Consider the following 27644-nt stretch of genomic DNA (forward strand, 5'->3'; position numbering starts at 1 on the left):
TGGTCGCTCATTCTGCTCACTTATTCCACACTGTAGGAGACATTTTTTACCTGGCAGCACTCAGGCCAGACAGAGTGCCTTTGACTAGAGTCTGCACTCGTGCCTGTGACCAGCACAGTGTGCTTTCTCCTACCTAGCTCTGTGCCGACACTCCTGCTCTGGAGGCGTACAGCATTCAGAAAACTCTTGAGTTCCACATGGAACTCTTCTTCACCTCCCCCCTTGGTGAATCCATAAAATAAGCTTCATCAAAAAAGGAACAGGGAACATTGGCCTGTGTGTGTGAGAGGTGCCATAGTAGGCCTGCGGATGTGGGAGCAGCCCCTGATGGTCTACATCTAGGGTTGTACCAATCAGAAATTTCTACTAAACACGTGTCCTCAGCAATCTTCCAAAGCATGAAACCCTAGGTCTCAAAAAAGGGATCTTAAAACTGACATAACAGAGCACTTGTCACCGTCCACCTGCATCCAGTTTGCTATGGGAAGAAGGTCCAGTGTACTGCAAGCTATCACCTTTCCGATTTCTGAACTTGAAGGTATTCAGATTGGGCACCGGTCCACAAAGAGGAAACTTTGCAGCCTGACAATCATAAGGAGTCCTATTGTCCTCCTGGCCATCAGCAAGAGCTGTGCACTTCCCAGCCCATCTCATCCCCAATTTTAAGAATGAAAACAGCGACACAAGGGCTGTAACATCACTGCCTGATACCCACAGGCTTCTCCGATCCATCGATTTTCTTCCTCTGTTCCAGCCCCAGTATTCTAAACACCCAGCTCTTCACCACAGAAACCACAATTGTCTTGATCCATGAAAACACAAGCTCAGAGTGCTCCCTCACATCTCCGAAGGGATGACTCCGACAGGTATGGCCATGGTGAAAGCTTTTTATACTCTCTGTTTCAATACACACAGAGTAGACTGGGGCGATGAAATTGATTTAATTCTCAGGGCAAAGTCAGAAGACAAGGACGACAGCCACAGTGCACGGTGCAGCTCGGGGTTCTTCCTCACACAATAAAATTTCATTTATATTGAAAATCATCACGAACTTTGCAAAGAAGTTAGTCACTTCCTATTTTTCTGTGATCTAAATACATGTGATAGCTTTACATTTTAATCTATGTGAGGACATTAGAAATACTTCAGAAAGTGACATTATAATTCTAGGGCTGTGGGTGGGGCTCAGGGACAGAGCTAGCAAGCATGAGGTCCAGGTTTTACTCCTAGCACAGTGAAAATGAACAGATCCCATTATTACTGTAAAATACCGTTTGTTTTATGTAAGTTCTGTGACTTCAGCACTGTGACATTTCACCCTGTTACTGAGAAGGCGCACTCTCTACCCACTACAGTAACTTACCAACAACTGTCAGCTGAATGGTCCCCTTGGCAGTACCAAAGGCATGGGACACTTCACACTGATAGGTGCCAGCATCAGAGAGCTGAACATCAGTTATATGTATAGATGCCTCACCAGACCTGATGTCATTACTTGTAAATTGCACACGTCCTTTCATATCTTGATAGAAGTTGTCGTAAATCTTGTCTGCTAAATATACAATAAACTAAAATTTTAAAAAAAAGCAGAAAAAAAAACCATAAACAAACATGGGCTGAAGAAGTGGCTCTGTGATTAGAAGCATATAGCTCTCATCAGGGGACCCAAGATCAGGTTGCAACACCCACAAAGCAATTCACAACGTAACTTTCAGATCCATGGGATTTAATATCCCCTCTGACCTCCACAGACACTAGACACGCATGCAGTGCAAAAGACTCAAATGTAATAAAAAAATAAATCTAAAAAAAAAAAAAACTTTCAGTAATGCTATGCATATACCATGGTACCATAATTTTTTTTTAAAAAAGAAATAGCAATGAAAGAGAAAGTAAAGAGAGCTGGTGAGCTGGCTCAGATGACAAAGACCCGAGTTAGGACCCTGAGAGCCAATGGAAGAGGCAGCCATGATTTCACGGACATGAAGCCCACCACTAGAATAAGGGGTTGGAGGGCAGGCAACCCCAGGCACTTGCTGGCCACTCAGTCTAGCCATCAGTGAGTCCCAATTTCAGTGAGAGACCATATCTCAAAACACGTGATGGAGAGAGAGCGGGTGACACCTAACCTCATCCTCCAGATTCCACAGATAAAGGCATGCCCACACACATACGCATACACACACATCTGCTCCACGCATACTTCATTATATACAGAGGGAGGGAGGGAGGGAGGGACGGAGGGATGGAGGGACGGAGGGACAGAGGGACGGAGGGACGGAGGGAGATGCTATACAGAAACCCACACTTATAAAGACATAGAACGATGAGCTAGAACTGGGTCCACGTAGACCTGGGATGCAGTCCCTGTACCCCCTATTATTATTACTATTTTAAAGCTTTGTTGTTTTTATTATTGTTTTAAATCATATTTAGTTAGGCTGGCTCAGGTGTGGTGGCGTTCACCTATAACCCCAGCACTCGGCAGCCAGCTGGGAAGAGTACGGGGCCACCCAGAGTCGGAGTGACAGACAGTTAAGAGAAGCCATACCACTGGGTCCTCTGGGAAAGCAGCCCCGTGCTCTTAAGTGCTGAGCCAAACCTTTGGCCTCCATACTCCCATTATGAATGGACAGCCAGGTTTCAGTGTGATTAAATAACTTCTAACATAATTAAATACCATAGTCCCATACTAGAGATGGGGTCGGTGAGACTGGACAGGTTCACACACGTGTTCATTCACGGATGTTCCTGTGTCGCAGCTGCCTCAGAGGGTTTAGTAATAAATCAAGTAAGAACAAGAACAGTCACTAGGGAGGCTGAAGCTTGACGTGACAAATATACAGGACCTAGAACCCACACTCCACACACACACCCTTGTTGCCCAGCCTGCTCAGCACACCCCTCTTGTTCCTTGTCTCCTGTTACACAGGTTCAAGACCTCATTTTCTAAATGTCCACAGCATCCTCTTGTCCTCTGAAACCTTCCAGACATCTGAAGATTCTTCCTCTTCTCAAGTCACGGGTCATTCTGTCCATGTCCACAGGCCTGGGCAGTGGGGCTTTCAGGCTGCAATGCCACACCTGCCTAGTGAGAGTGAGCAGGCACAAGGCATACTCACCATGCGGTTCACCACCTCATTTTGAGGTCCAGTAAGCTGCATCCAGTCAATGAACAGTGGTCCATGGTCCTCAGGGCTAAGGGTGAACGTGCAAGGCAGATGGACAGTTTCCCCTCGGGCTTTCTGAATTGTCTGCTCCGGAGTAGTGATGCTCACACTCCCAATGTGATCTGGAGAGAGAGAGAGAGAGAGAGAGAGAGAGAGAGAGAGAGAGAGAGAGAGAGAGAGAGAGAGAGAGAGGTGTGTGTGTGTGTGTGTGTGTGTGTGTGTGTGTGTGTGTGTGCATGGCACTGAGTATCTATCTGTTGTCACTCACTGGCTGGCTCCAGGCTGAAGTCACTCAGGAGACAGGATGGGGAGATGTGAGTGAGACCTGGACCTAGAAGGATGCAGATCCCACCCAGGGATGCCCAGGTTAGTTTGTGGCTTCATGAAGTGCAGTGACTATGGGAATTTCCTCATCCTAAGTGATCACCTTAGAGTGCCACCACCCTCCTGGCATTCTGCAGACATGAGCTTCCACCAGGAGGTTCTTGCTCTTTCTAGCAGGCACAGACAAGTGGACTTAGCTAGAGCTCTGGGAATGTTGTCAGCATATGCAAGGCCATCCTGACTCATGCTAGCCAGAGGGCCACAGGCTCCTTGCACTGGACAACGAGGCTAGAAGCAGGTATAGATCCCTGAGATTGGAGTCACAGATAACTGAGCAGCCATGTGGGTGCTGGAAATCAAACTCTGGTCCTCTGGTAGAATAGCAGACAGTAGCAGATCTGGAAAGGGTAGGCAGAAACTGTAGTCCTTGGTACAAGCTCCACAAGAGAAAACAAGGTTTCTCTCCTTTTACAACTTATTCCTCTCCTGAACACTGCATACCCCAATACTGAACAAGGAAAGGTAATATGAGAATGAAGGGGGTGGGGTAGGTAACAAACTACTTCTGGTGCACACTTCTCAGTACAGAACCAAAGGTCACATAAAATACAAGCTTCTTGTCCCCTACCCCCAATTGCTAATGTCATTATAAGAACTCCAGTCAGAACAACCTACAAGGTCTTCCAGACAAAGTGTTCTAAAGAGTGGGTATAGCTCTGTGCAAACAACTAAAAAAGAGGACATGCTTGCCGAAAAACTGCATACGGTCAAGCCAGCCAGAATCTCAGGATGGATGGATGGGCTGGGGACTTAGAAGTTTGCATGTTTGAGGAGATGTTGGAATTCATGGCTTCTCATGGGAGAGAGATTGTTTTCCTCAGGGACAGAGGCCATGAGAGGCTGCCCTACTCCAGTAGATGAGCCTCAACCCACACCCAGAAGGCACCACTGAGAGGGGAGACAGGGGGACAAAGAGAGGGAGAAGGAAAGGGAAAGGGAACTGGGGGTACATTTGATAAAACTACATTATATACATTTGTAAAATTCTTGAATAAAGATCCCCTCACTTCATTTTAATTTTTTTGTGTGAATTTTAAGTTTGTCATGGTGCCGCATGCCTTTAACCCCAGCACTTGAGAGGCAAGTGCTGCCATATCTCTGTGAATTTGAGGCTGTCATGGTCTACTCAGAAAGATCCAGGCCCTCCAAAAATGCAAAGTGGGACCCTGTCTTAAAAACAAGTGGCTGGAATGATGGCTCAGAGTTTAAGGGCACTGGCCGCTCTTCTGGAGGTCCCTGGTTCCATTCCCAGCACCCATGTGGCAGCTTACAACCATCTGTAATTTCAGTTCCAGGGGATCCGTCACCCTCTTCTGGCTTCCAGATATACATACATGCAGACAAACACTCATATGCATAAAATAAGATGGGAAAAATGAGAACAGAAACAAGCTGAAGCAGCAACAATGTTACCTCTTTTCTTTTGACAAAAAAAAAAAAAAAAGAGTCCACTTGGTTTTACACAGTTTGGGGATGTTAGAATACCCCAAAGTCTAAAATTATTATTCTAGAGCTAGGCGTGTGGCTCAGTGTCAGAACCTTCCCTAGTAAGCATGAGCCCTGGCCCAGGCTTCCCCCAACAGCAAAAAATGAACATGACTCTTACTTGAGAACCGAAGTTTTGTCTTATAAATTGCTGTGACTTGTGCTGCAAGCATTTACCCTGATTCTAAGACACTCGTCACCACCAACAGAAACTTACTAGTGACAGCCAGCTGGAGGTTCATGTTGACGGTGCCAGGGTATGTTTTCACCTTGCACTGATAAGTGCCAGCATCCGAGAGTTGGACATTTGTTATATTTATGGATGCATCACCAGACTTGATATCGTTACTTGTAAAATACACTCGTCCTTTTAGATCTGGATAGACGTCGTCATGAATTTTGTCTGCAGAATATAAAATAACCTAAAAGAAAACAAAGAAGGAAAAACTAACTAAACCAAAACCAAACATGGGCTGTACTTGTGGCGCATGTGTAGGGTTACCTGCTGTGGTGTTCTGAATAGGAATGCCCCCATAGACTCATGTGTGTGAATGCTTGGCCCATAGGGAGAGATACCCTTAGGAGGTCTGGCCTTGCTGAGAAAAGTGTCACCGTGGGGGCGGGCTTTGGGGTCTTCTATGCTCAAGCTGTGCCCAGTGTGGCACACAGTCTCTTTCTGCTGCCTGGGGATCAAGATGTAGAACTCTTGGCTCCTTCTCCAGCATCAGGTCTGCCTGCCTGCTGCCATGTTTCTTACCATGACAACAATGGGCTAAACCTTTGAAGCTGTAACGCAGCTCCAATGAAGTGATTTCCTTTAGAAGAATTGCTGTGGTTATGCTGTATCTCCTCAGCAATACAACCCTAAGACACCTGCCTATGAGGGCACTGGGGACAGAAAAGGGCACTGGGTGACTTGCTCCATACTCTCTACCTTATTCCTTTGAGACTGGGTCTCTCGCTGAACCTGGATCTGGCCCACCAGCCAAAATGACCCAGGCATGCTCATGCATCTGCCCTGCGCAAGGTTGGAGCTCACAGTGTGAATCACCACACACAACTGTTTATGTCCAGGCGAGGGCTTTCATTACAGTCCCTTACCCTTCTGCACAAGCCCAAACCCACTGAGCCATCTTTCCAGCCCAATGTTGGTGATTTCATAGATAAAAATGTGTCGGATGAAGCTAATATACAACATTTAAGGTAAAACAAAATACTGAAGGACCATCTAAAAGGCAACTGTGTCACAGGTAAGGGAGACTGGATCTGGGGGCGTGGTGCATCCTCAGAGCTATCTTTGGCTTTCTTGCATTCTTCATTTGGCTCTGTTCACTTTTATTAGAAAAACTTCTATAACAATATTTTACATGATTTCTATAATTTAACACTGATATTTGACAGACTTTAAATATTTGCTTGTTTGTTGTTCGTTTGTTATAGGGCCTTACTATGCAGTTCAGGCTGCCCTGGACTTTGCTGTATAGCCCACACAGGCCTCTGACTCTCCTCTCAATCCTCCTGCCTCATTGTACCTATATGGAGAAGGATTGTAGGCACATGCCAGCATGCTCAGCTTTTGTTTTGTTTTGTTTTAAGAAATGTATTGTATGGGGGATTTAACTTGAGCAAAACAGACTGATGACGCTCATTCTCTGTACATTGAGCTCTCCATGTTGGTGGCTAAAGGAGCCTCACGTGTTTTAAAATATATCATGGCCAGGTGCAGTGATGTGCACTTATGGATTAGCTGCGTTTTAGGGGAGGCTGGGGTATGGAAGGATTATTTCACCCTGAACTTTGAGACCAGACTGGACAGCATAGGGAAATGAAAGGATACAAAAGTAACAGGGGACACTTATTCTGAGTTCTGAGAGAGTCTCATGATTCTGGCTCACACACAATATACGTCACCCTCGCTGCCCAGCTGCTCAGCACACCCTCTTGTTCTTCGTTTCCTCTTACACATGTTCAAGACCACATTGTCAGAATGTCCACAACATCCTCTTGTCCTCTGAAGCCTTCCAGACATCTGATGACCCTTCCTCTTCTGAGGTCACATGTCATTCTGTCCATGTCCATAGGCCTAGGCAGGGGGGCTTCAGGCCATGACACTGCACCTGCTTAGTGAGAATGAGCAGGTGTAGGGCACACTCACCACATGTTCCATCGCCTCATTATTAGGTCCTGAAAGCCGAAGCCACTCAATGTTCAACGGTCCTTGGTCCTTGGAGATAAAGGTGAACATGCAGGGCAGATGGACAGTTTCCCCTTGGGCTTCCTCAATTGTCTGCTCTGGAGTAGTGATGCTCACACTCCCAATGTAATCTGGTGAGAGAGAGAGAGAGAGAGAGAGAGAGAGAGAGAGAGAGAGAGAGAGAATGGTGCTGAGCATCTATCTGCTGTCACTCATTGGCTGCTCCAGGCTGAAGTCACTCAGGAGACAGGATGGGGAGATGTGAGTGAGATCTGGACCTAGAAGGATGCAGATCCCACCCAGGGATGCCCAGGTTAGTTTGTGACTTCATGAAGTGCAGTGACTATGGGAATTTCCTCATCCTAAGTGATCACCTTAGAGTGCCACCACCCTCCTGGCATTCTGCAGACATGAGCTTCCACCAGCAGGCTCTTGTTCTTCCCAGCAGGTGCAGAGAAAATGAACTTAGCTAGATCTCTGGATGTCAATGTTGTGTACAAATGCAAGGCCAATCTGACTCATGCTAGCCACAGGGCCACACTAGCTCCCTGGGGACCCTGTGTGTAGTGCATGTGAGGGTAACTTTTCATGCACTTTCTGCAAATTGTCTTTGATTCTAAATTTTCATGAAACCTGAATCTGTAAGTTTTATGGATACTTTGTTCTTGTGGCAGCGGTACTGAGGACTGAGGCTGGAGTCTATATTAGGCCAGCAGTCTGCAATGGGGGATATTCCAAGCCCTGCGGGGTTAAAATTATTTCCAAAGAACAGGTTTTGATAAAGACAGTTTATAAGGAAGCACTGCCAAGTTTCATATGTATCTTAGGTTCTTTTCTAGTGTTTTGGTAAGATTCTGTGACCAAGGCAGCTTGGAGAAGTAAGCGCTTGTTTGGGTTTACAGTTCTAGAAGGATAAGAATTCATCATCTTCTCGGGGGAGAGGCTGGCATGGTAACTTGCACTGGCAGCGAGCTGAGAGCTTACATCCTGCTCAGGAAGCAGAGCAAGCACTAACAGCAGTGTGGTACTGTGGCTTCCTCAAAGGTATACTCTCTCCATCACGGCCGCACCTCCTAAACCTACACCAACAGTGGGACCAACTGAGTGCAGAAAACTCTTAAGTACTGTGTGCGTGTGTGTGTGTGTATACATGCACTAAATAATTGGCCTAGGTATATGTTTAAAACATTTCTTATTTTATCTTTTTTTCTAGATCTCGTTCTAAAATGGTTACTCACATATACTTTACTATTTTTGAGAAGGCATTTAAACTTTCACAATATTTACATCTTAATTCTAAGATTTGTGTTCTGTGACAATGGCATTTAAGACAGGCCCAGTGGTTCAGTGGGTAAAGGAGTGTCCAGTGTAAGCCTGGCCTCCTGAGCTGGAACCTGAAAACATGTAAAGGTATCAGAAGGAAGCCAACTCCACCCCTGTCCTACACACACACACACACATACACACACACACTCACACACACACACATTCACACACACATACATATATACATACACACATACATACACACACATTCACACTCACACACTCACATACATACATATATACATACACACATACATACACACACATTCACACTCACACACACTCACATACATACATATATACATACACTCACACACATATATACACACACATTCACACACTCACATACATACATATATACATACATACACACACATTCACACTCACACACATTCATACTCACACACATATCACACACATTCACACTTACACACATTCACACTCACTCACTCTCACACACACATACTCACACACATTCATACACATACATACACACATATTCACACTCACACACACATTTACACTCACCTCACTATTCTCTCACCAGCCCCCTAAACACCCAGCTCCTTTCTGTAGAAATCTCGTTAGTCTTTGTGCAGCAAAAGCAAAAGTTCAGAGCACTCCCACACAGCTCTGAAGGGGAGACTCTGACAGGTACAGTGACGATTAAAGCCTTTTAGACTCCATGTTTCAATGCACATAGAGTGGACTGCAGACCAAGGGCATGAAACGTATTTAATTCTCAGGACAAACTCAGAAGACAAGGTTCAAAACAACAACAGCACAGACAGCAACACAGCCTTCCTGAGTCCAGGCTGGGGTTCTTCATTTATTTTGAAATATGTCAAGAATTTTGCAAAGGAGTTGTTAGTTGCTTCTTATTTTTCTTGTGCAAAAATGTGATAGCTTTTCATTTTAAGCTATGTGAGGACATTAGAAATGCTTCAGAAGGTCACATTATATTCCTAGGACTATGGGTGAGACTCAGGGGCAGAGCTCTTTCCTAGCAAGCGTGAGGCCCAGGTTTCACTCCTAGCATAGTGGAAATGAACAGATTCAATTATCACTGTAAAAGCCAAGTTTGTCTTCCGTAAGTGTTGTGACTTCAGCCCCATGAGGTTTCACCCTGTTACTGAGGGGCTGCTCTCGACCAACTACAATAACTTACCAACAACTGTCAGCTGAACGGTTGTCTTGGCAACACCAGGGGCTTTTTTCACTTTGCACAGGTAGGTGCCACTGTCTGCAGGCTGAACATCTCTTATTTTTATGGATGCTTCTCCAGACATGATACCATTACTTGTAAAATTCACTCGCCCTCTCAGATCTTGATAGAAGTCAGAATAAATTTTATCTACAGTATACAAAATAATCTGAAAAAAATCCAAAAACAGAAATAAAAAATAGCCAAGACAGAAAAAATATAAACAAAAACCCCATTTCATTACAACTCTTTACATATCCTACTGCCATAGAATCAAAATTAGAAAGATAAGAAGGAAGGAAGGAAGGAAGGAAGGAAGGAAGGAAGGAAGGAAGGAAGGGAGGGAGGGAGGGAGGAAGGAAGGAAGGAAGGAAGGGAGAGAGGGAGGGAGGGGGAGGGATGAAGGACAGACAGGGGAAGGAGTGAGGAGAGAGGCGAGGATATGCAGGTTGAGGAAACCTACAATATTTAAAGCAGGAAACGACAAAGTAGAAATGTGCCCATGCGATCCCGTGCCCATGCGATCCCTGTTGTAGCCCCACACTCCCATTTCAAATAAATCACAGAACCTGACAGCGATGAGAACCATTTGGCGGAACTGGAGAGGAGCACACACGTGTTCATTCCTGTCTGCTCCTGCGTTCCTGCTGCCTCTGAGGCTGCAGTTCATCACCAGGTAGAAACAAGACTGTGCCACCCCTCTGCTTCCGAAGAAGGCTGATCATAATTTCCCTGTGCGATCTAATAGGAAGACAAGTTCCTTTCTTTCTTGATACAAAGTCGGAAGCCAGGCATGATGGGGGCACACCTGCAGTTCCAGTAACCGGGAATACTGAGGAATGATCATGAGTTCAAGGCCAATCTGAACCTCCAGGCCAGTGGAACTATAAAGTGATTCATTGTCTTAAAAAACTAAAATTAAAAAAAAAAAAAAATAGGGCTGGTGAGATGGCTCAGTGGGTAAGAGCACCCGACTGCTCTTCCAAAGGTCCGGAGTTCAAATCCCAGCAACCACATGGTGGCTCATAACCATCTGTAACGAGATCTGGCTCCCTCTTCTGGAGTGTCTGAAGACAGCTACAGTGTACTTACATATAATCAATAAATAAATCTTTAAAAAAAAAATACTGCTGAACTGGAGAGATGGCTCAGAAGTTAAGAGCACTGGATGCTCTTTCAGGGGATCTAGATTCGGTTTCCAGCACCCATGTGGCAGCTCACCACCATCCGTAACTCCAGTTCCATTGGATCTGATATCCTCTCTGGCCTCTGTAGGCAATGCACACAATAACCATACACACACACACACACACACACACACACACACATACATATACATATATAAATACATACATATATAAAATAAACCTTAAAATACTGCTTAGATACTTACAATTCATAAGTGCTAATAAAAAAATAATAAAGCAACTGCTTTAGACAGTTTAAAATCTAACAAACACAAAGCCCAATGTCTCCCAGGACTCACATATCTAAAGCATGACCCTAATGCCAATGAAGACAGATTTAAAAGACAACAGACTCTGTGTTAAACTTGAGTTGGGAAAGAATTGTAATAATCTCCTTGATCATCTCTAAAATCAACTTACCATCTTCTAACTTTCACATTGCTAGTGAAGTTCCTCACTGGAGACACCTAAGACCCGTAACAGCAGTGCCTGAGTCATAACCAGGAACAAAAAAACCGCTGTACCTTCCAGATGCATTTTTAATTGACTGTGGCGCTGGGCTGCGTCATCAGAGTCATTGATTGGCGTCTGGGAAGACTGCTTTCCAGGTGGACTCTGTGGGAACCTATTGAGCCGAGGGGCAGGGCTCCTTGTCTGTGTTTCACCCCCACCCTAGCTTGCAGATGCTCTCCCAGGCCCCCTGGAGCTCTCCTTGGTGTCTTCTTCTGCATCTTGGGAACTAAGCACATAACAGCAGCAGGTGAGGGTCCAAGGCTGGCTCCCTTGAAGGGTTGCTGTTTCATTTGGTTTTCTCATCACACCCTCTTCGCTTGCCCCTGAGTGTCAGCCCGGAGCACAGAAGATGCTTGCTCTTCACCTATGTCTACCCCAGATTCCCTCATGCAGCCACCACATGAAAGTCTTGAATGCTGATGGCAGGCATGTCATGTCTCTGTCAAGGGAGAGCGGGGGGCGGGGGAATAGCAGGACCTGGGGTGGAAGCTGGTACTGAGGATTGCAAAACACAGGGAATGAGGGGTGGGGAGAACAAAAGGGAAGGGAGTGTGGGTGAGTGTGCAGAGTTGGGTCCTACTTCTTATGCTTGGGAGACAGGAGGGAGTTCCAGCAGCAGAGTACATAGAAGAAGTGCATCCTGGGAAGGGAAGATAAGCTATTCACAACCCTTGAAATCACCTCAGTTATCGTCATGATGCCATCGTGGGCAAATTGCTGAAAAGAACCAGACTGCCTGATTTAACACTGACTTAGAACATTCCTTTCAGGGTCTAAATGATGATTTCTCTATGAACTGCGAGTAAAAATAAAGTTTCTTTCATGACATATTTACTAGCTGACTCAAGAGATGGCTCAGTCCTTAAGGGTGTTTGCTGGTCATCCAGAGGACTCAAGTTCTAGTCTCGGCGCCCATGTTGGAAGGCTCACAATAGCATGTAGCTCCAGCCCTAGGAGATATGACTCATTGTCTGGCCTCTGTGGAAACCCCTACCTGGGATACACACACACCTCAAAATATATACCCAATATTTTCATGTGCTTTCTCTCCCTGAGCTAATATAACTTAGAAACATCACTTTTTGTCAAAAACAATATATTTTCATTCGTGTGTGTGTGTGTGTATGTGTGTGTGTGTGTCTATGTGGGCCTATGGGTCTGCGGAGGCAAACAGACAGCAACGGGTTTCACTGAGATCGCGTTCTACCTTATTCCCTTAAGACAAGGGTTTTACCGTTTCTATGATGGAACACCATGACCAAAGGCAAGCAGAGGAGAAAGGGTTTCACTGACTTACGCTTCATCATCATAATTGAAGGAAATCAGGAACTCACACAGGGGGCTGGTGAGATGGCTCAGCGGGTAAGAGCACTGACTGCTCTTCCAAAGGTCCTGAGTTCAAATCCCAGCAACCACATGGTGGCTCACAACCATCTGTAACGAGATCTGACGCCCTCCTCTAGAGTGTCTGAAGACAGCTACAGTGTACTTACATATAATAAATAAATCTTAAAAAAAAAAAAAGGAACTCACACAGGCAGGAACCCAGAGGCCCGAGCTGATGCAGAGGCCATGGAGGGGTATGGATTGCTGGCTTGCTCCTCATGGCTTATTTAGCTGGCTTCCTTATAGAACCCAGGACCACCAGCGGAGAGATGGCATTACCCACAATGGACTGGGTCATCCCCACATTGTTCACTAATTAAGAAAATGAACTCCAGGCTTGCTTACAGTCTGGTCTTTTGGAAACATGTCTCATTTGAGGTTCCTTCCTCTCCAGTGAATGCCTGTAGCTTGGGTCAAGCTGACATAAAAGTAGCCAGCACAGCAGGGTCTCTCCCTGAACCAGCTGAGATGGAAACCAGCAGGCCTCTGTGGTCCTCTTGTCTCTTGCTTGGGTTCAGTGCTGCTGTTGCAGGCAGACATTTCCACACAGAGCTTTCTACAGGAGTGGCCAGGTTCTTGTGTTCTCCCAGCAACTTCTTTTACACACTGAACTATCACAGTGTCCATCACCGATTAGTTTTTAAAGTAAATGTGTCTGGTGAAGCTGGTGAAAGCATTCCAACTAAAACAAAACAAAACAAAGCAAAACAAAATAGAATCAAATAAAATACTAAATGTGAGCCTGTACTTGGACTTGGGGTCACTGGATGTGCCTCTTTTTGGCACTGTCTTTGACTTTCCAGTATTCTTCATTTGGCTCTGATCACTTTGATTAGAAAAACTTCTTGTGGTGGTTTGAATATGCTTGGCCCAAAGGGAGTGGTACGATTAGGAGGTGTGGCCTTGTTGGAGAAAGTGTGTCACTGTGGAGTGGGCTTTGGAGGTCTCCTCCTACACTCAGGCTCCACCCACTGTGGGAGGGAGCTTCCTCCAAGCCGCCTGAGGATCCCAGTCTCTCCTGGTTGCCTTCGAATGAAGATGCAGAACTCTCAGCTCCTTCTTCAGTACCATGTCTGTCTGAATGCTGCCGTGCTTCTTGCTATGATGACAATGGACTAAACCTCTGAACCCGTAAGCCAGACCTAATTAAATGTTTGCCTTTATAAGAGTTGCCTTGGTCATGGTGTCTCTTCACAGCAATGTAAACCCTAACTAAAACTCTTCTACAACAATCTTTTACATAGTTTCTATAGTTTAACACATATTTTATAGACTTTAAATTTTTCTTCATTTTTGTTTGCTTACTTGCTATTGCTGTGCAGCTCAGGCTGGCCTGTAAATTGGATGTAGCCCTAAGCTGGCCTCAAACTCTCAAGCCTCCTGCCTCACTCTCCCTACATAGAAAAGGATTGCAGGCATGTGTCACCATGGTTGGCTTTTTTTTTTCTGCTTTTGAAGAAGTTGGTTGTATGAGAGATTTATCTGGAAATGAGAACAACAGACTGTGAGAATATATATGCTTATCACACTGTATACATCTCATGACCCCTTTGCTGGTTATAGGAGCCTCATATAAATCTTAAAGTCCTTCCTGGGGCAGATGCAGTGCAGTATACTCAGCTGCTGAGGAGGAGGGGTTAACATGGAAGGATGACTGGGCTCTGGAATTTGTGGCCAGGCTGAGCAACAAAGACAGAGGACATTGACTCTAAATTCTGACAGATTCTAGATCACACTCACTCTACACACACACACACACACACACACACACACACCCTCACTGCCCAGCCTGCTTAGCACACGTTCCTTGTCTCCTTTTACACACTGTTTTTTTTTTCCAAAGATTTATTTATTTATTATATGTAAGTACATTATCTGTATTCAGACACTCCAGAAGAGGGCGTCAGATCTCATTACGGATGGTTGTGAGCCACCATGGGGTTGTTAGGAATTGAACTCAGGATCTTTGGAAGAGCAGCCAGTGCTCTTAATCACTGAGCCATCTCTCCAGTCCCTCTTACACACTTTCAAGACCACATTTTCAGAATGTCCACAACGTCCTCTTGTCTCCTGAAGCCTTCAAGAAATCTGATGATCACTCCTGCTCTGAAATAGCAGGTCATTCTATCCATGTTCACAGGCCTGGGCAGTGGGGCTTCAGGCCATGATTCCACACCTGCCTAGTGAGAATGAGCAGGTGTAGGGCACACTCACCACATGGTCCATCGCCTCATTATTAGGTCCTGAAAGCCGAAGCCACTCAATGTCCAATGGTCCTTGGTCCTCAGGGCTAAGAGTGAACATGCAGGGCAGATGGACAGTTTCCCCTTGGGCTTCCTGAATTGTCTGCTCTGGAATAGTGATGCTCACACTCCCAATGAGATCTGGAGAGAGAGAGAGAGAGAGAGAGAGAGAGAGAGAGAGAGAGAGAGAGAGAGAGAGAGAGAGAGAGAGAGAGAGAAAGGCATGGTACTGAGTATCTATTTGCTGTCACTGGCTGGCTGGCTGGCTCCAGGCTGAAGCCACTCAGGAGACAGGATGGGGAGATGCAGGTGAGACCTGGACCTAGAAGGATGCAGATCCCACCCAGGGATGCCCAGGTTAGTTTGTGACTTCATGAAGTGCAGTGACTATGGGAATTTCCTCATCCTAAGTGATCACCTTAGAGTGCCACCACCCTCCTCACATTCTGCAGACATGAGCTTCCACTAGGAAGCTCTAGAGCCCTGGAGGTCAATATTGTCTACAAATGCAAAAGCTCCCTGAGGACCCTGTGTGCAGTGCACATGAGAATAACTTTTGATTTGTTTTCTGCCAAATTGTCTTTAATTCTAAATTTTTATGAAATCTGATTCCATAAATTTTATGGATACTTTGTTCTTGTGACAGCGGTACTGAGGACTGAGGCTAGAGTCTATTTATATTAGGCCAGCAGTCTGCAATGGGCGATATCCCTAGCCCTGAATAGTTAAAAGTATTTCTGAGGAACAGGTTTTGATAAAGGTAGTTTATAAAGGAACACTGCAAAGTTTATATTTCATCTACCTGTCTATGTATATATATATATATATATATATATATATATATATATATATATATATCTTTGTATCTTCCACTTGGAATGGCACAAGTCTTCTGAACCTCAAAGCCTGCCCACAGTGATGCACCTCTTTCAACCAGGCCATACCTCATAGTCCTCCCTAAATAATTCTACCAACTAGGGACCAAGTATTCCAACATATGAACCTATGGGGGCCATTCTCGTTCAAACCACCATATACAGTAATAATACACAACATAGAATTTTAAAAATGCATATTTAGAGCTGGGCCTGAGGACACAAGCTTGCCTTTAACCCCAGCCCCTGGGAGGCAGAAGCAGGTGGATGTCTATGACTCTGAGGCCACCCTGGTCTACATGGTGAGTTCCCAGATAGTCAAGACTGTTTCAAGAGTCTACACCCTCACCCAAGAGAAAAATTTTTCCAGAGGCCACAGACACCCTGTGCCTCCTGATGTGAAAGATGCAGCAACGCTCCCATGCTCCTGCTGAGGAAAGTTCTGGAAGCCAGCCAGGATGGAAGGATATGAAGTGCACTTTCTCCCAGTGTTTTTCCTAGGTAAAAAGTTTCTGCTGTTTCTAGTTTCTCAGTTTGTCCCTATATCTTGCAGTAGGGCCATTGACCTACCCATCCCTGCTTCCTGTAACTGTTAATTCCTCTACCTGTACTACTCATATGGTGCTTAGCCATATGGTGCTTACTCATATGGTACTCACCCCTATGGTACTCATCCATATGGTGGTACCCTATGGTACTCACTCATAGGGCACTCACCCATGTGAGTACCCTATGAGTACTTGGCACATGCTGATTTGCATACCTTTATAAGTGTTAAGGTGACATTCACAGGCAGAGTTTTCTCGCAGCTCTTAACTCTTATCTTTTTCCCAAACTTCCTTGTACCCTTAGGTTATGCAGATTTGTTTTAAGGCTATTTGTGTTCATTCGCCTCCCAAAATTACATGGGAACCATTATGTCTGCCTGTAAGAAGCTGGTTGGTGAAATAAAGTGGCTGGTGGCCATTGGCTGGGCCGAGAGACAGAGGAGGACTTTAGATTTCCTGGGCAAGGGAGCAGGAGAGTAAAGGAGTTTTTAGAATGACCTTGACTGGGGGTGGGGGTGGGGCAGAAAGATCAAGCCTGAGAGCTGCAGGAGAGAAAGCATACAGTATGTAAGAGTTGGGGTAAAGTGACCCAAGGGGCCCCTCCCCTGATTGGGTCTGGGCAGCAGAGATGGAATATAGATTTTAGAAAGTAATAATTCAGGACTATCAGAGCAGAGAGTGTGCTAGTCATGGGGAGGTTTGGAAATACCCATCCATTGGGCTGTTTAAGGCATATTAAAAATAAGGCTGCGTGTATGTATCTTCCTTTGGGGAATCCTTGGGCAGGTGTAGAGGAGGCACGAACAGATGCTGGGGTGTTTAGATCTGGTTAACATTTTACCGAAACAACTGTAGCTGTCTTCAGATGCACCAGAAGAGGGCGTCAGATCTCATTACAGGTGGTTGTGAGCCACCATGTGGTTCCGGGGATTTGAACTCAGGACCTTCAGAAGAGCAGTCAGTGCTCTTACCTGCTGAGCCATCTCACCAGCCCTTCAATGGCTTTCTTTCTTTCTTTTTTTTTTTTTTTTAAAAAAACAGGCTCTTTTTTTTTTTTTAAGATTTATTTATTTACTATATGTAAGTACACTGTAGCTGTCTTCAGACACTCCAGAAGAGGGTGCCAGATCTCGTTACGGATGGTTGTGAGCCACCATGTGGTTGCTGGGATTTGAACTCTGGACCTTCCGAAGAGCAGTCGGGTGCTCTAACCCACTGAGCCATCTCACCAGCCCCTTCAATGGCTTTCTTATAAATTACAGTTTATTGCCAGCATTTAACTTCTCCAGGCATGAATACTTCCTTTCAAGAGAAGACTGAATTTCTAAGTATACTCCAGTTTGAAAAGTTTACCTAAAGTGAGTGAAGATACAGCACCCATATGTGAAGATACAACTATATAAATGAGGGCTAGTGAGATGGCTCCGTGGGCTAAGGAGCTTGCCACCAACACTGACAACCATAAACAGACCCCAATCCCATATGGTGGGAGGAAAGAACTAACTTCTGCAAGTTGTCCTCTGACTTTCACGTGTGCACTAAAGTAAACATGTGCCCAACACACACACACATGCAAATAAATAAATAAAATGTAAATATTAAAAACATGTGCATGTATATATAACTAACGATGAAAAACATCCTGGTTTCTATGTATCTGCTCTCAAATGGAGCAGTACTGGAGAAGAGAGCGAGAGAGCGAGAGCGAGAGAGAAAAAGAGAGAGAGAGAGAGGTTGATTCCGAAGTCCGGAAGTGAACTCACAGGAAGCCAGGAAGTGACCTCATTTCTTTAATTAGGTTCTGCAAGTTTAAGCTGTTTGCTGGTCTGAAGAGTCTTTGATGACTTCCTTCTTCTTTCTGTGAGCCTCAAATTATAGAAAAATGGAGCTTTATGTAAGAATTTCCATTTTTCTTTTGAGTGAGGAAAATCTTAGAGAAAAGTAGAAATTGGCAAAGAGGAAAAAATGTATTTAAAAAGAAAGTCATCACTTGGCATCGTTTGGTAAAACCACAGTAATGATCATTTCAGGCAAGATCGTGGGAGTTGGCAAGCATGGAATGACAAAGATCTGGGTGTTTTATACAGCACAGAGCGCATCCTACAGACAATAAGCATGTGCTTATGAATTACAGAAGGAAAGCCAATGGCTCCCCACTGGAGAACTCAGACAGACAGACAGCACCTATGTCTGATGATCTGGGGCTGGAAAGATGGCTCAGAGCTCTGACTGCTCTTCCAAGGGTCCTGAGTTCGATTCTCAGCAACCACATGGTGGCTCACAACCATCTGTAATGGGATCCGATGCCCTCTCCTGTTATGTCTGAAGACAGCTACACTGTACTCATGTACATTAAATAAATAGATATTTAAAATAAAACCAAAAAACAAAGGGTTTTGCATCAGGGCCAGAGGCTCCAGAAAGTGTCTCAACCACAAAGACACCGAAGGGCTGCCAGGTGGAGTACCCCCGTACAGAGTTCAGCCATGCAGAAAAATGGGCTGATCTTAAATGCACTTAAGGAGAGAGACAATCAGAAAAGGCTGCACAACATGGTTCCAACTCTAAGGCAGCCTGCAAAAGGTGAAAGCAGAGAGTGAAATCATCAGTAGCTGCCAGTGGTTAGCAGACGGGGAAGCCGGCACATGAGTAGTGAAGTGAAAATTTCTGGTTTATTTGGAGACTCAGTTGTGTCATGAGATGTTTTTTCTGGAAACTGTCTTATGAGAGAATGTTTTTTGCTGAATCAGACCTGAGAGAAGATGTTTTGCAGAGAACAGACAGGTGGTGTTTTTCTGGAAGCTGCCTGGAAAAAGGGCATGTGATGTTTTTCTAGAGCGAACACTTGAGAAAACATGATATTTGGAGAGGATATTAATATAACCCAATAGACAGTGGATGACGTTGTGTGGTATTGGTTCACCTTACCATTCTTTGCTGGTCATTGTTTGTCGTAGAGAAAGAATCACCATTAAAGAATTTCTGGCCAGGCAGTAGTGGTGCACACCTTTAATCCCAGCACTTGGGAGGCAGAGGCAGGTGGATTTCTGAGTTGAAGGCCAGCCTGGTCTGCAAAGTGAGTTCCAGGACAGCCAGGGCTATAAAGAGAAACCCTGTCTCGAAATAAAAAGAGAGAGAGAGAGAGAGAGAGAGAGAGAGAGAGAGAGAGAGAGAGGAAGGAAGGAAGGAAGGAAGGAAGGAAGGAAGGAAGGAAGGAAGGAAGGAAGGAAGGAAGGAAGGAAGGAAGGAAGGAAGGAAGGGAAAAAAAACCCAAGAAACAAACAAACAAAAAAGAACTTCTGGTGGTGTTTTGATGGCTTCTTACCACTTCTGCAGACTCAGGCCAATTGACAGAGCCTTGTCATTTCTTCTGGATCAACTTGCTGTTGTTGATTTGTAAATGGTGTTTGTGAGTGGATCTAGCAGCTTCATGTGAACTGAACTGCTGATATCCTGACAACACAGATGGGATTTGCTCCAAAGAGCTATTTCTGAGCAGGCCCACACTGTCCTTTGCTCTATTAACCTTTCCATTCCACTACCTCTGGTGGGTGGTGGGCTAGAAGGGAGGTTAAAACACATAAGAACCCTTATTAAAAGTAGAGTTTGAAAACTCTGAGTCTACAGAGTAGGGCAGTGAACGCCTTCTGTATAAATGGTGCCTGCTTGTTATGACAGGTTTATCCAAACCCATGAGCAAATCCGGCACTAAGAGTGACTCAGGATGCAATATGCAGACTTGGGATGGTACTCCTGCGTTGAGCTAGGTGCAGTGCCTCTTTGGGATGCTGTGCATGAGTGGGGGCAGAGGTGTAAAGGAACACTTTATTCTTTGTGCTCCATTTTGCTGTGAATCTAAAACTCTAAAAATGTAAGGTTTACTAAAGGGGGAGGAACTTCCATGTAAGATAGCAGATGAGATGCCACCTTCATGTGACCCCGTTAAAGAGAGGGCAGACCCTGCTCCAAAGAGGAAGCGTCTGGGCCTCATGAAGGCAGACACAGACCAGCTGAAGGGTACCAGTGAGAATATGGCGACTCCACAAAGAAGCCAAGCTTAGCTTAGCTCCTGCCACTCAATGGCCTGGCCCATGGATGGGAAGCAGAAGCCTCATTCAAAAGCTTAGCCAGGTGCCTTGGACAGAGGAGACTGGAGGTCCGACCCTGCAGAGCAGCCTAGAGATCTCAAATGAAGATGCCAGGCTTGCTGAGACAGTGGTCCCTCTGGTGGATGGGTCAGTCACAGAAAGGAATCCTATCTTTTCACTCTGCATGACGTGGAGAGCCATGGACAGACATGGTCGTGAGAGGGAACCTAGTGTGTATAACTGGTGAGCTTCCTGAGATTAGCCTAGCCTTGCCCAGCATGAGAGAGGACCCTGTGTGGCAGGCACGAAGAGTCAACAGCCTAGACACTGACAAGCAAAAGGAACCAGGTGGTGAGAATCGCAGATTAGGCTGTGACTTGTGCTTGGTGGTCAGGAGCAGACACAGCCTTAGAGTCTGATGGTCCCAAACATGGAGTCAGCCATCTGCCACCCATTGCAGTGGAACCAGAGAACTATGAGGTTCCAGTACAAGACTTGACATGCACACCTGCATCCCTCAGCAGGGAAAGTTGCAGTTTCCGGGGACCCCAAACAAGGTGCTCCAACACCCTGTTTTGCAGGGGTTGTTTTGTTTGGGGGATATTTATTTATTTATTTAGCCTCTGTGATTCCCACTCCTGTGGGGTTTTTGTGTGTTTATATTTGTTTGTGTTTAAGATTTATTTTTTGACCAGGCAATGGTCATGCCTTTAATGCCAGGACTCGGGGAGGGCGAGACGAGAGATCTCTGTGAACTTAAGGCTGGCCTGGTCGCCAGAACAAGTTCCAGGACAGCCAAGGTAACATGGAGAAACAAGAAAAACAAAGATTTATTTATTTTTATTTTACATGTATGAATGTTCTGCTTGCATGTATGTCTGTGTACTATGTGCGTGCAATGCCTGTGGACACTAGAAAAGGGACCAGATTGTCCTGGAACTAGAGCTGCAGAGTCACACAGCTGTGAGCCACCAAGTGTGAGCTAGGAGTCAAACCTAGAAACCTAGCCCTCTGGATGAGCAGCCATGCTCCTAACCACCGCACCATCTCTCCAGCCCTCCCATTTCTTTGCTTTTAACTACACTTTTAGTAATATTTTCACTTTTATAAAAATTTTTATGCTTTTATCCTCTATAAGCCCTCATATATTCATCTAACATTGCTTATCAATTTTTACATTATTGGGAAATCTTTTCCTTTCCTCTTTTTATTCATTCAATTATACTTTTAGTGATATTTTGACTTTTTAAAATTGGTATTTATTTATTTAGGTTTCTATTCTTGTTGTTTCTGGAGACAGGATCTCATGTAGGGTGACCTCAAACTCCTGATGCAGCTGAAGATAATTTTGAGTTCCTAAGCCAATGAACATTTGCTGAATAGATGAGGTTTTCCTTGTCCCAAGAAAACAAAGGAATGGTTTGACACATATTGTTAGGTAACTGTTTCCTCAGCAATTCAAACATTCCATTCTGGAGGGAAGCTCCTTAAATGGGAAGCTCCTTAAACAACTCAAAAAGCTCCAGGAAGTTCCTGAAACAGACCAGCTTTGATAGACCTCTCCCTCCCAGAGTAAGTAATAAAGTTGCCAAGAGTCACTTACAGACAAGCCAAGCTGCAAAGAAGACTAGGACAGCTGAGCTGCCTGGAAGAGGCTTAGTTCAACTGAGTCCCTTGGGAAGGACACGCTCTAACCTGTTGAGCTGCCTCCAGGCTATGCAGTGTGCTCCAGGTTCCCAGCTTTTGTGAGCTGTCACCCATGCTGAGGTGGACTTTGCTGATGTGGCTGTCTTTGAGTCATTTCTGTACCTGTAATTAACTGTCATAAAATTCATTGGCTCATACTGGTTGGTCCCGGGCTCCCTATCTGTGGTGAGCAGACAAGTGTATAAGGTTTCCTCAGGAAAAGTTTGGTCACACAACACATAATTTCACTTCATCTAGTATAAACTGGAGTCCTAGGAAAAAGCCATCTCCATGTGAAAGAGTCTAAGGGTCTAATCATGGATTAGAATTTCCAGTTGTTCAGAATTGGAACATCCACTTTCCCCTTGCTCCACCAGCTCCATTACAGAGCTAAAATTACCTAAGACTATATTAGTATAATGCCCTTCGAAACCACTCACTGCCCACCTGTGTCTGCTCTAATATGCTCTTAGTGATCACAATAAACCTTGGGAATGTGTTAACAGATCATTGCTAAGAATGTCATCAGTTGGCATCTTAGACTGACACCATGTTGCTATTCACCTACCTAGTGTTCTCACCCATGTGTTTGAAGAAGGCTTTGATTTATCACTTTCTTTGGTTTTGGATCTATAAAAGTTCATATAACAACTTCTGCCATTATGGTAGAACACAAGCCACTGTCAAGGTGGGGTGGGCAGTAGCTAAAGGGACCGTTTGGAGAAGAGTACTCTCACAGGGTGAGAATGGGCAGTGGCCTGGTAGTCTTCTGTGCCCACCTACCTGTTTTAATGGGCTTTATGCTATACATGGTGTGTTGAACAGTTTTCCTGAGAGGGGTTGTCCTATTCATGTGATTGAGAGACATTTACCTCTGGCTGCTATGGGTGGTAGTCTGGTGTCTCTTGGGTGGTTCACAAAGTCAAGACTCAGAGGCAGCCATGAGACTCAGGTCCAGTTCTTCTGACCAGCAATGGTGATCAGAGTCACAAGGTTGCTTTTTTAGTTCCTGGTTTTAGAAGACACTGGTCATGAGGGAAGAGTTTGTTCCCAGTGACCTTGAAGCCTGGTGAAACTTACTATGAATCAGGGGAAACGATGCACAGACATGAGGCTCTTCATCTGAGAGCACAACAAAAGAAGATCAGTAGAGATGAGCTGTCAGAAGAGGAGAAAGGTAAGGTGAAGTGTGACTGAACGGGAGCCCTCGCTGTACTACACCTGAACAGATGAAATCCAGAAGGAAGAAATCAAAAGGGACAGCAGTGACAAAGATGAGTAAGCCATACTGGTGGGAGATGCGTGGGATGTTCTGTCCCTTCCTGGCTTTCTCCTCCGCTTCGGTCCAAGAGCTGACTATTTATCAAAGCCAGTCTTTCTGGTGACCGCTCCCTCTCCATTCCCACGGGCAGTTTTAACTGTTCTCTCTGTGGCTTATCAGAATTAATTAGTGGAGTCCCAAAGGCCAGGGATCAAAGGGGAGCCAGATTATACAGCGTTTCCTCTATTATAGGAAATTATTGACAGGTTCCAGCCTTACGTATCGGGATCATACTTCCTCACAAAGACTGGATGCTTAGCGTTGGAGGGTGTGTCCAGCCCTTTTCATACCTAACCCAAGTGCAAGCAGCGGGAGGTGAAACAAATTCATTGCATCCATAGGTCCAGAAATAACTCACCCATTGCCGTAAAACACACGAACCAGAAAACTGGGGTGGCATTCTGACAAAGGCAAAGAGCTGGAGGGTGAGTGTCCAATTGACACCAGAACACAGAACAGACCTCCATACAGCCACGCAAATGAATCAACTAGCAACCCCGACCTGAATAAGCTCACCACCCTGAAGAGGGGACCACACCAAGGACTGCTGCTACCCAGCCCTGTGGACCACTGTGGACCACAGCCCGTAGCACGAGCCTGCATTGTCAGATATCGAAAGGATTAGGAAGAGTCAGCTTTTGAGAGGTGCATTCTGACCTGGGAGGGAGGCAGGGCCTTAGATGTGCTGGCTCATTTTATGATGCTGCTCTGACCTGGACCCTTTATCTCTCAACTGTGTGCTGTGCTGTGCCTATCGACCCCAGAACACAGAACAGACCCCGACAGAGCCATGCAAATGAGTCACATAGCAACCCAGGGCCTAACACCAGTTATATCACAACTCAGGTGCAAGGAGTTTTTGTTTGTTTCTTTTGTTTTTCCTGAGACAGGATCTTACATAGCCCAACCTCATGAGCCTCCTGTCTCAGTTTCCCCAGTGTTGGAATTATGGGTGTGACACCAAACCCACCTGGAAGTTTTATTTAACTGCACTTTTTTGTTTGTTTGTTTGTTTTTTCGAGACAGGGTTTCTCTGTTTAGCCCTGGCTGTCCTGGAACTCACTTTGAAGACCAGGATGGCCTCAAACTCAGAAATCCACCTGCCTCTGCCTCCCATGTACTGGGATTAAAGGTGTACGCCACCTCGCTCGGCTTAACTGCACTTTTTTATCTTACGTGTTTAATTGCTGGAGAGTGAGCCCCAACCCTCTCACACACTTGGCAAGTGCTCTATGACATCCTACATAAATGTAGAATCTTTAAAAAGCTGAAGTAGAGATGGGAGATGATTCAGCAGGTAGAGTGTCTGCTGTGCAAACAAACCTAAGACTCTGCGCGTTGATGTACAGTACCCACACTTTTAAAGCTAGCGAAGCCCAGGAGAGTAACAGGAAAACACCAAGTTTCCTTGCACAGCACCCTGCCCTGTCTGTCTGGTAGCCCAGCGGGATGCGTGACTGCCTGTTCTCTCTGGATTGAAGCCTCACTCACAGCTCTGCATGATCTCCCGAAGCACCAACACAACATCTGGTCCACAAATATGTACCATATTCTTTTATCCACTGGGACTGGGGTTGCTTATAAAAATTTAAATATACAACTCATAAGCCAGTACCCAGAGAAACGTAAGTTATAATGTAAAAAACAATCAAGAGATTTTTAAAAATGTGCCTATAGACCTTGTACACGCATTTTCTGAATTGGCTCACGGCCCGAGGTCCTCTCCTCCCCTCACACACAGACACGCTCCTCCAGAGAAACACTAAAGCTTCAGTCTCAAAAGGACTCTCATCGTGGGCCTGGAGAGGTGACTTAGGGTATAAGATCACTGGCTGCTCCTATAGAGGACATGAGTTCAAGTCTCAGCACCCACATAGCAGTTCACAACTGTTTGTAACTTCAGTTCCAGAGGATCTGATGCCCTCACACTGACATACATGCAAGCAGACCACACACACACACACACACACACACACACACACACACACACACACACACACACACCTTTAAAAATGAAGGAAGAAAGGAAGGAAGGAAAGAAAGAAGGAAGGAAGGAGAAAGGAAGGAGGGCTGGAAATGAGTGGTAGAGTCTTTCAGAGAATGTTCAAGGCCCTTGATTAAGTTCCCAGCACCAGGAAGGAAGGGGAAAAAAAAAAGAAGAAAAGAAAAGAAGAGATGGCCAGAGGAAGGAGGGAAAATTCTCTCAAGTCTGGAACGAGGTCTGGACATCATGGTATTTGAGGTCTTTGGCCCCTCCCAAGCAGAAAGGCCTAGAAAAGAACCTTTCCCTGGCCCCATATCATCCTAAGTTGAAATGTGAATTGTTCAGAGAAACGACAGAATGCTCCAAGCTGAGAAGGGCGAAGCCAGTGCTGTTCAGAGCCACTCGGGCTGACAGGAGCAAGAGCTGGAAATGTGATTTGTTCACTGGATGTGACCACAGTGGACACTGCGCCCTCACGAGGTAGAGGAGGGTGAGAATTAGATTCCAAAGAGCAGAAGAATTAGTGAGCAGTATCAGAATGCTCTGGGTTAAGATGGTGTCTATCAAAATGGAACATTCCAGAAAAAAATATCAAATCTAGGCAATTATATGAAGATCCTCTAGGGTAGATTATTATTATAAGCGACTTGCAGCCTTCCTCATTTCTGCTCTAGATGGCTCTAAACCATGTCCCCACCTCCCCTCCCTCCCTTTCTCTCCCTCCTTCTCCTCAGAAAACACCAGTGTGTTCTCAAAGCTGCCTTCATTGAAGATGAGCCATAGAAACTGGTAACTGTCCCTTTCTCTGCACAGGAAACTTTACTTGGGAAATTTCAGCCAAGCTTACAATGTATCAAGGTGGGAGTACTCATTAGACTCAGATGAAAACGAGGCTTGGAAACAGAGCACTGGCTCCTGGATACTGTTCTCGAGTGTGTAAATAGGATTTTAATGGGATCAGAGCCATTCCCGCAGAAAGACCACCAGGACTCAGAACACAGAATCTACTAATAGGGGCTACTACCTATGTAGCCTAAGTTGTCCACACATTCACCATCCTTCTGCATCATCTTAAGTGCTGGGATTACCGGTATGCATCACATGTGTGATGGGTCCTTGCATTTTAAAAATGCTCCCACACCGCCCACTGCAGCCCCAGCTGCCAGAGAAGAAAAGCAACACAATGTATTCGATGTGTTCTTTAGCAATTACCAAGTCATTCTGTCTCGTTTAAGAAAAAAAAAAAAAATCAGCCAATACATTATGGACTTGAAGCAGAGGGCAGAGTTCCCTTCTGCAATGTGCTCTGGGTCTGTAAGAGATAGCACTACTTGGCTGTTTTGTTTTGCCATTTAGTTAACAATCCTGGCTGTGGTTGGATGTATCCATTCCGTGCCTTTCTCTTAAGGCAGCCTGGACCATCCAAGGCTCAGAGCGGTTGGGAGTCCAGTGAGTTAGGATTTGTCAGTCAGCCTGTACCTGACCAAGCATTTGAAATCTCTGGACAGACACTAAGCACAAGCTAACATGGGACAAGGCAGGAACAAGTGAGTCACATCCTGCACCCTGGGCGGCAGTGCTCTGGAAAAAAGCAAGAGGCTCACTTACATGCCCTGAGCTCCAGTCCCAGCTCTTTGACCCTGCACCCCAGGCAGCTCCCTTGCAGAGGCTCCCTCCACTCCTAGCTCCCGCTCTGGTCCTGTATCCTCCCCAGTGGCCCCGCAGGAGCAGAAGTAGTGCTGGGGACCTAATGGCCCTTACTTACCCGTGACTCCACACAAGAACAGGAAGCCCAGCAGAAACACCATGGTGGCTGTCCAGTGGGGCTGCAGCGCCAGGAGCTCAGCTGTAGCTCTGGGTCCCGAGCTTCCCTAAGAATCGATTGGCACCAGGATTCCCCATCCAACAGGGCAGGTGCTTCTGGCCCCTGTGCCAGCCCCACCCCCATGTAAGGTTACCAGGGCACCCTGGCACTGCTCTGGACTAAGGCAAACGCCCAGTGCTACTTGAGCTGAGTTTCCTGAATTCACCTGTTCAGTTGTTGGGAGTT

General features: G+C 45.5%; 1 protein-coding gene across 1 annotated transcript; it reads right to left on the bottom strand.

The window, feature by feature from the left end:
- On the bottom strand, positions 1-27460 carry LOC110302465 (coxsackievirus and adenovirus receptor homolog). The gene is made up of 7 exons (XM_021173256.2): positions 27360-27460; positions 15064-15233; positions 9728-9932; positions 7195-7364; positions 5257-5461; positions 3123-3292; positions 1-1568 (listed from the first exon to the last, which is right to left on the bottom strand). The coding sequence occupies exons 1-7, from the start codon at positions 27400-27402 to the stop codon at positions 1350-1352; spliced, it is 1182 nt and encodes a 393-aa protein (XP_021028915.2). The 5' UTR covers positions 27403-27460; the 3' UTR covers positions 1-1349.
- Positions 27461-27644: the final 184 nt, after the last annotated feature.

This window comes from Mus caroli, unplaced genomic scaffold, assembly GCF_978045245.1.
Source record: "Mus caroli unplaced genomic scaffold, Mus_caroli_1 scaffold_11, whole genome shotgun sequence".
NCBI lineage: Eukaryota > Metazoa > Chordata > Mammalia > Rodentia > Muridae > Mus > Mus caroli.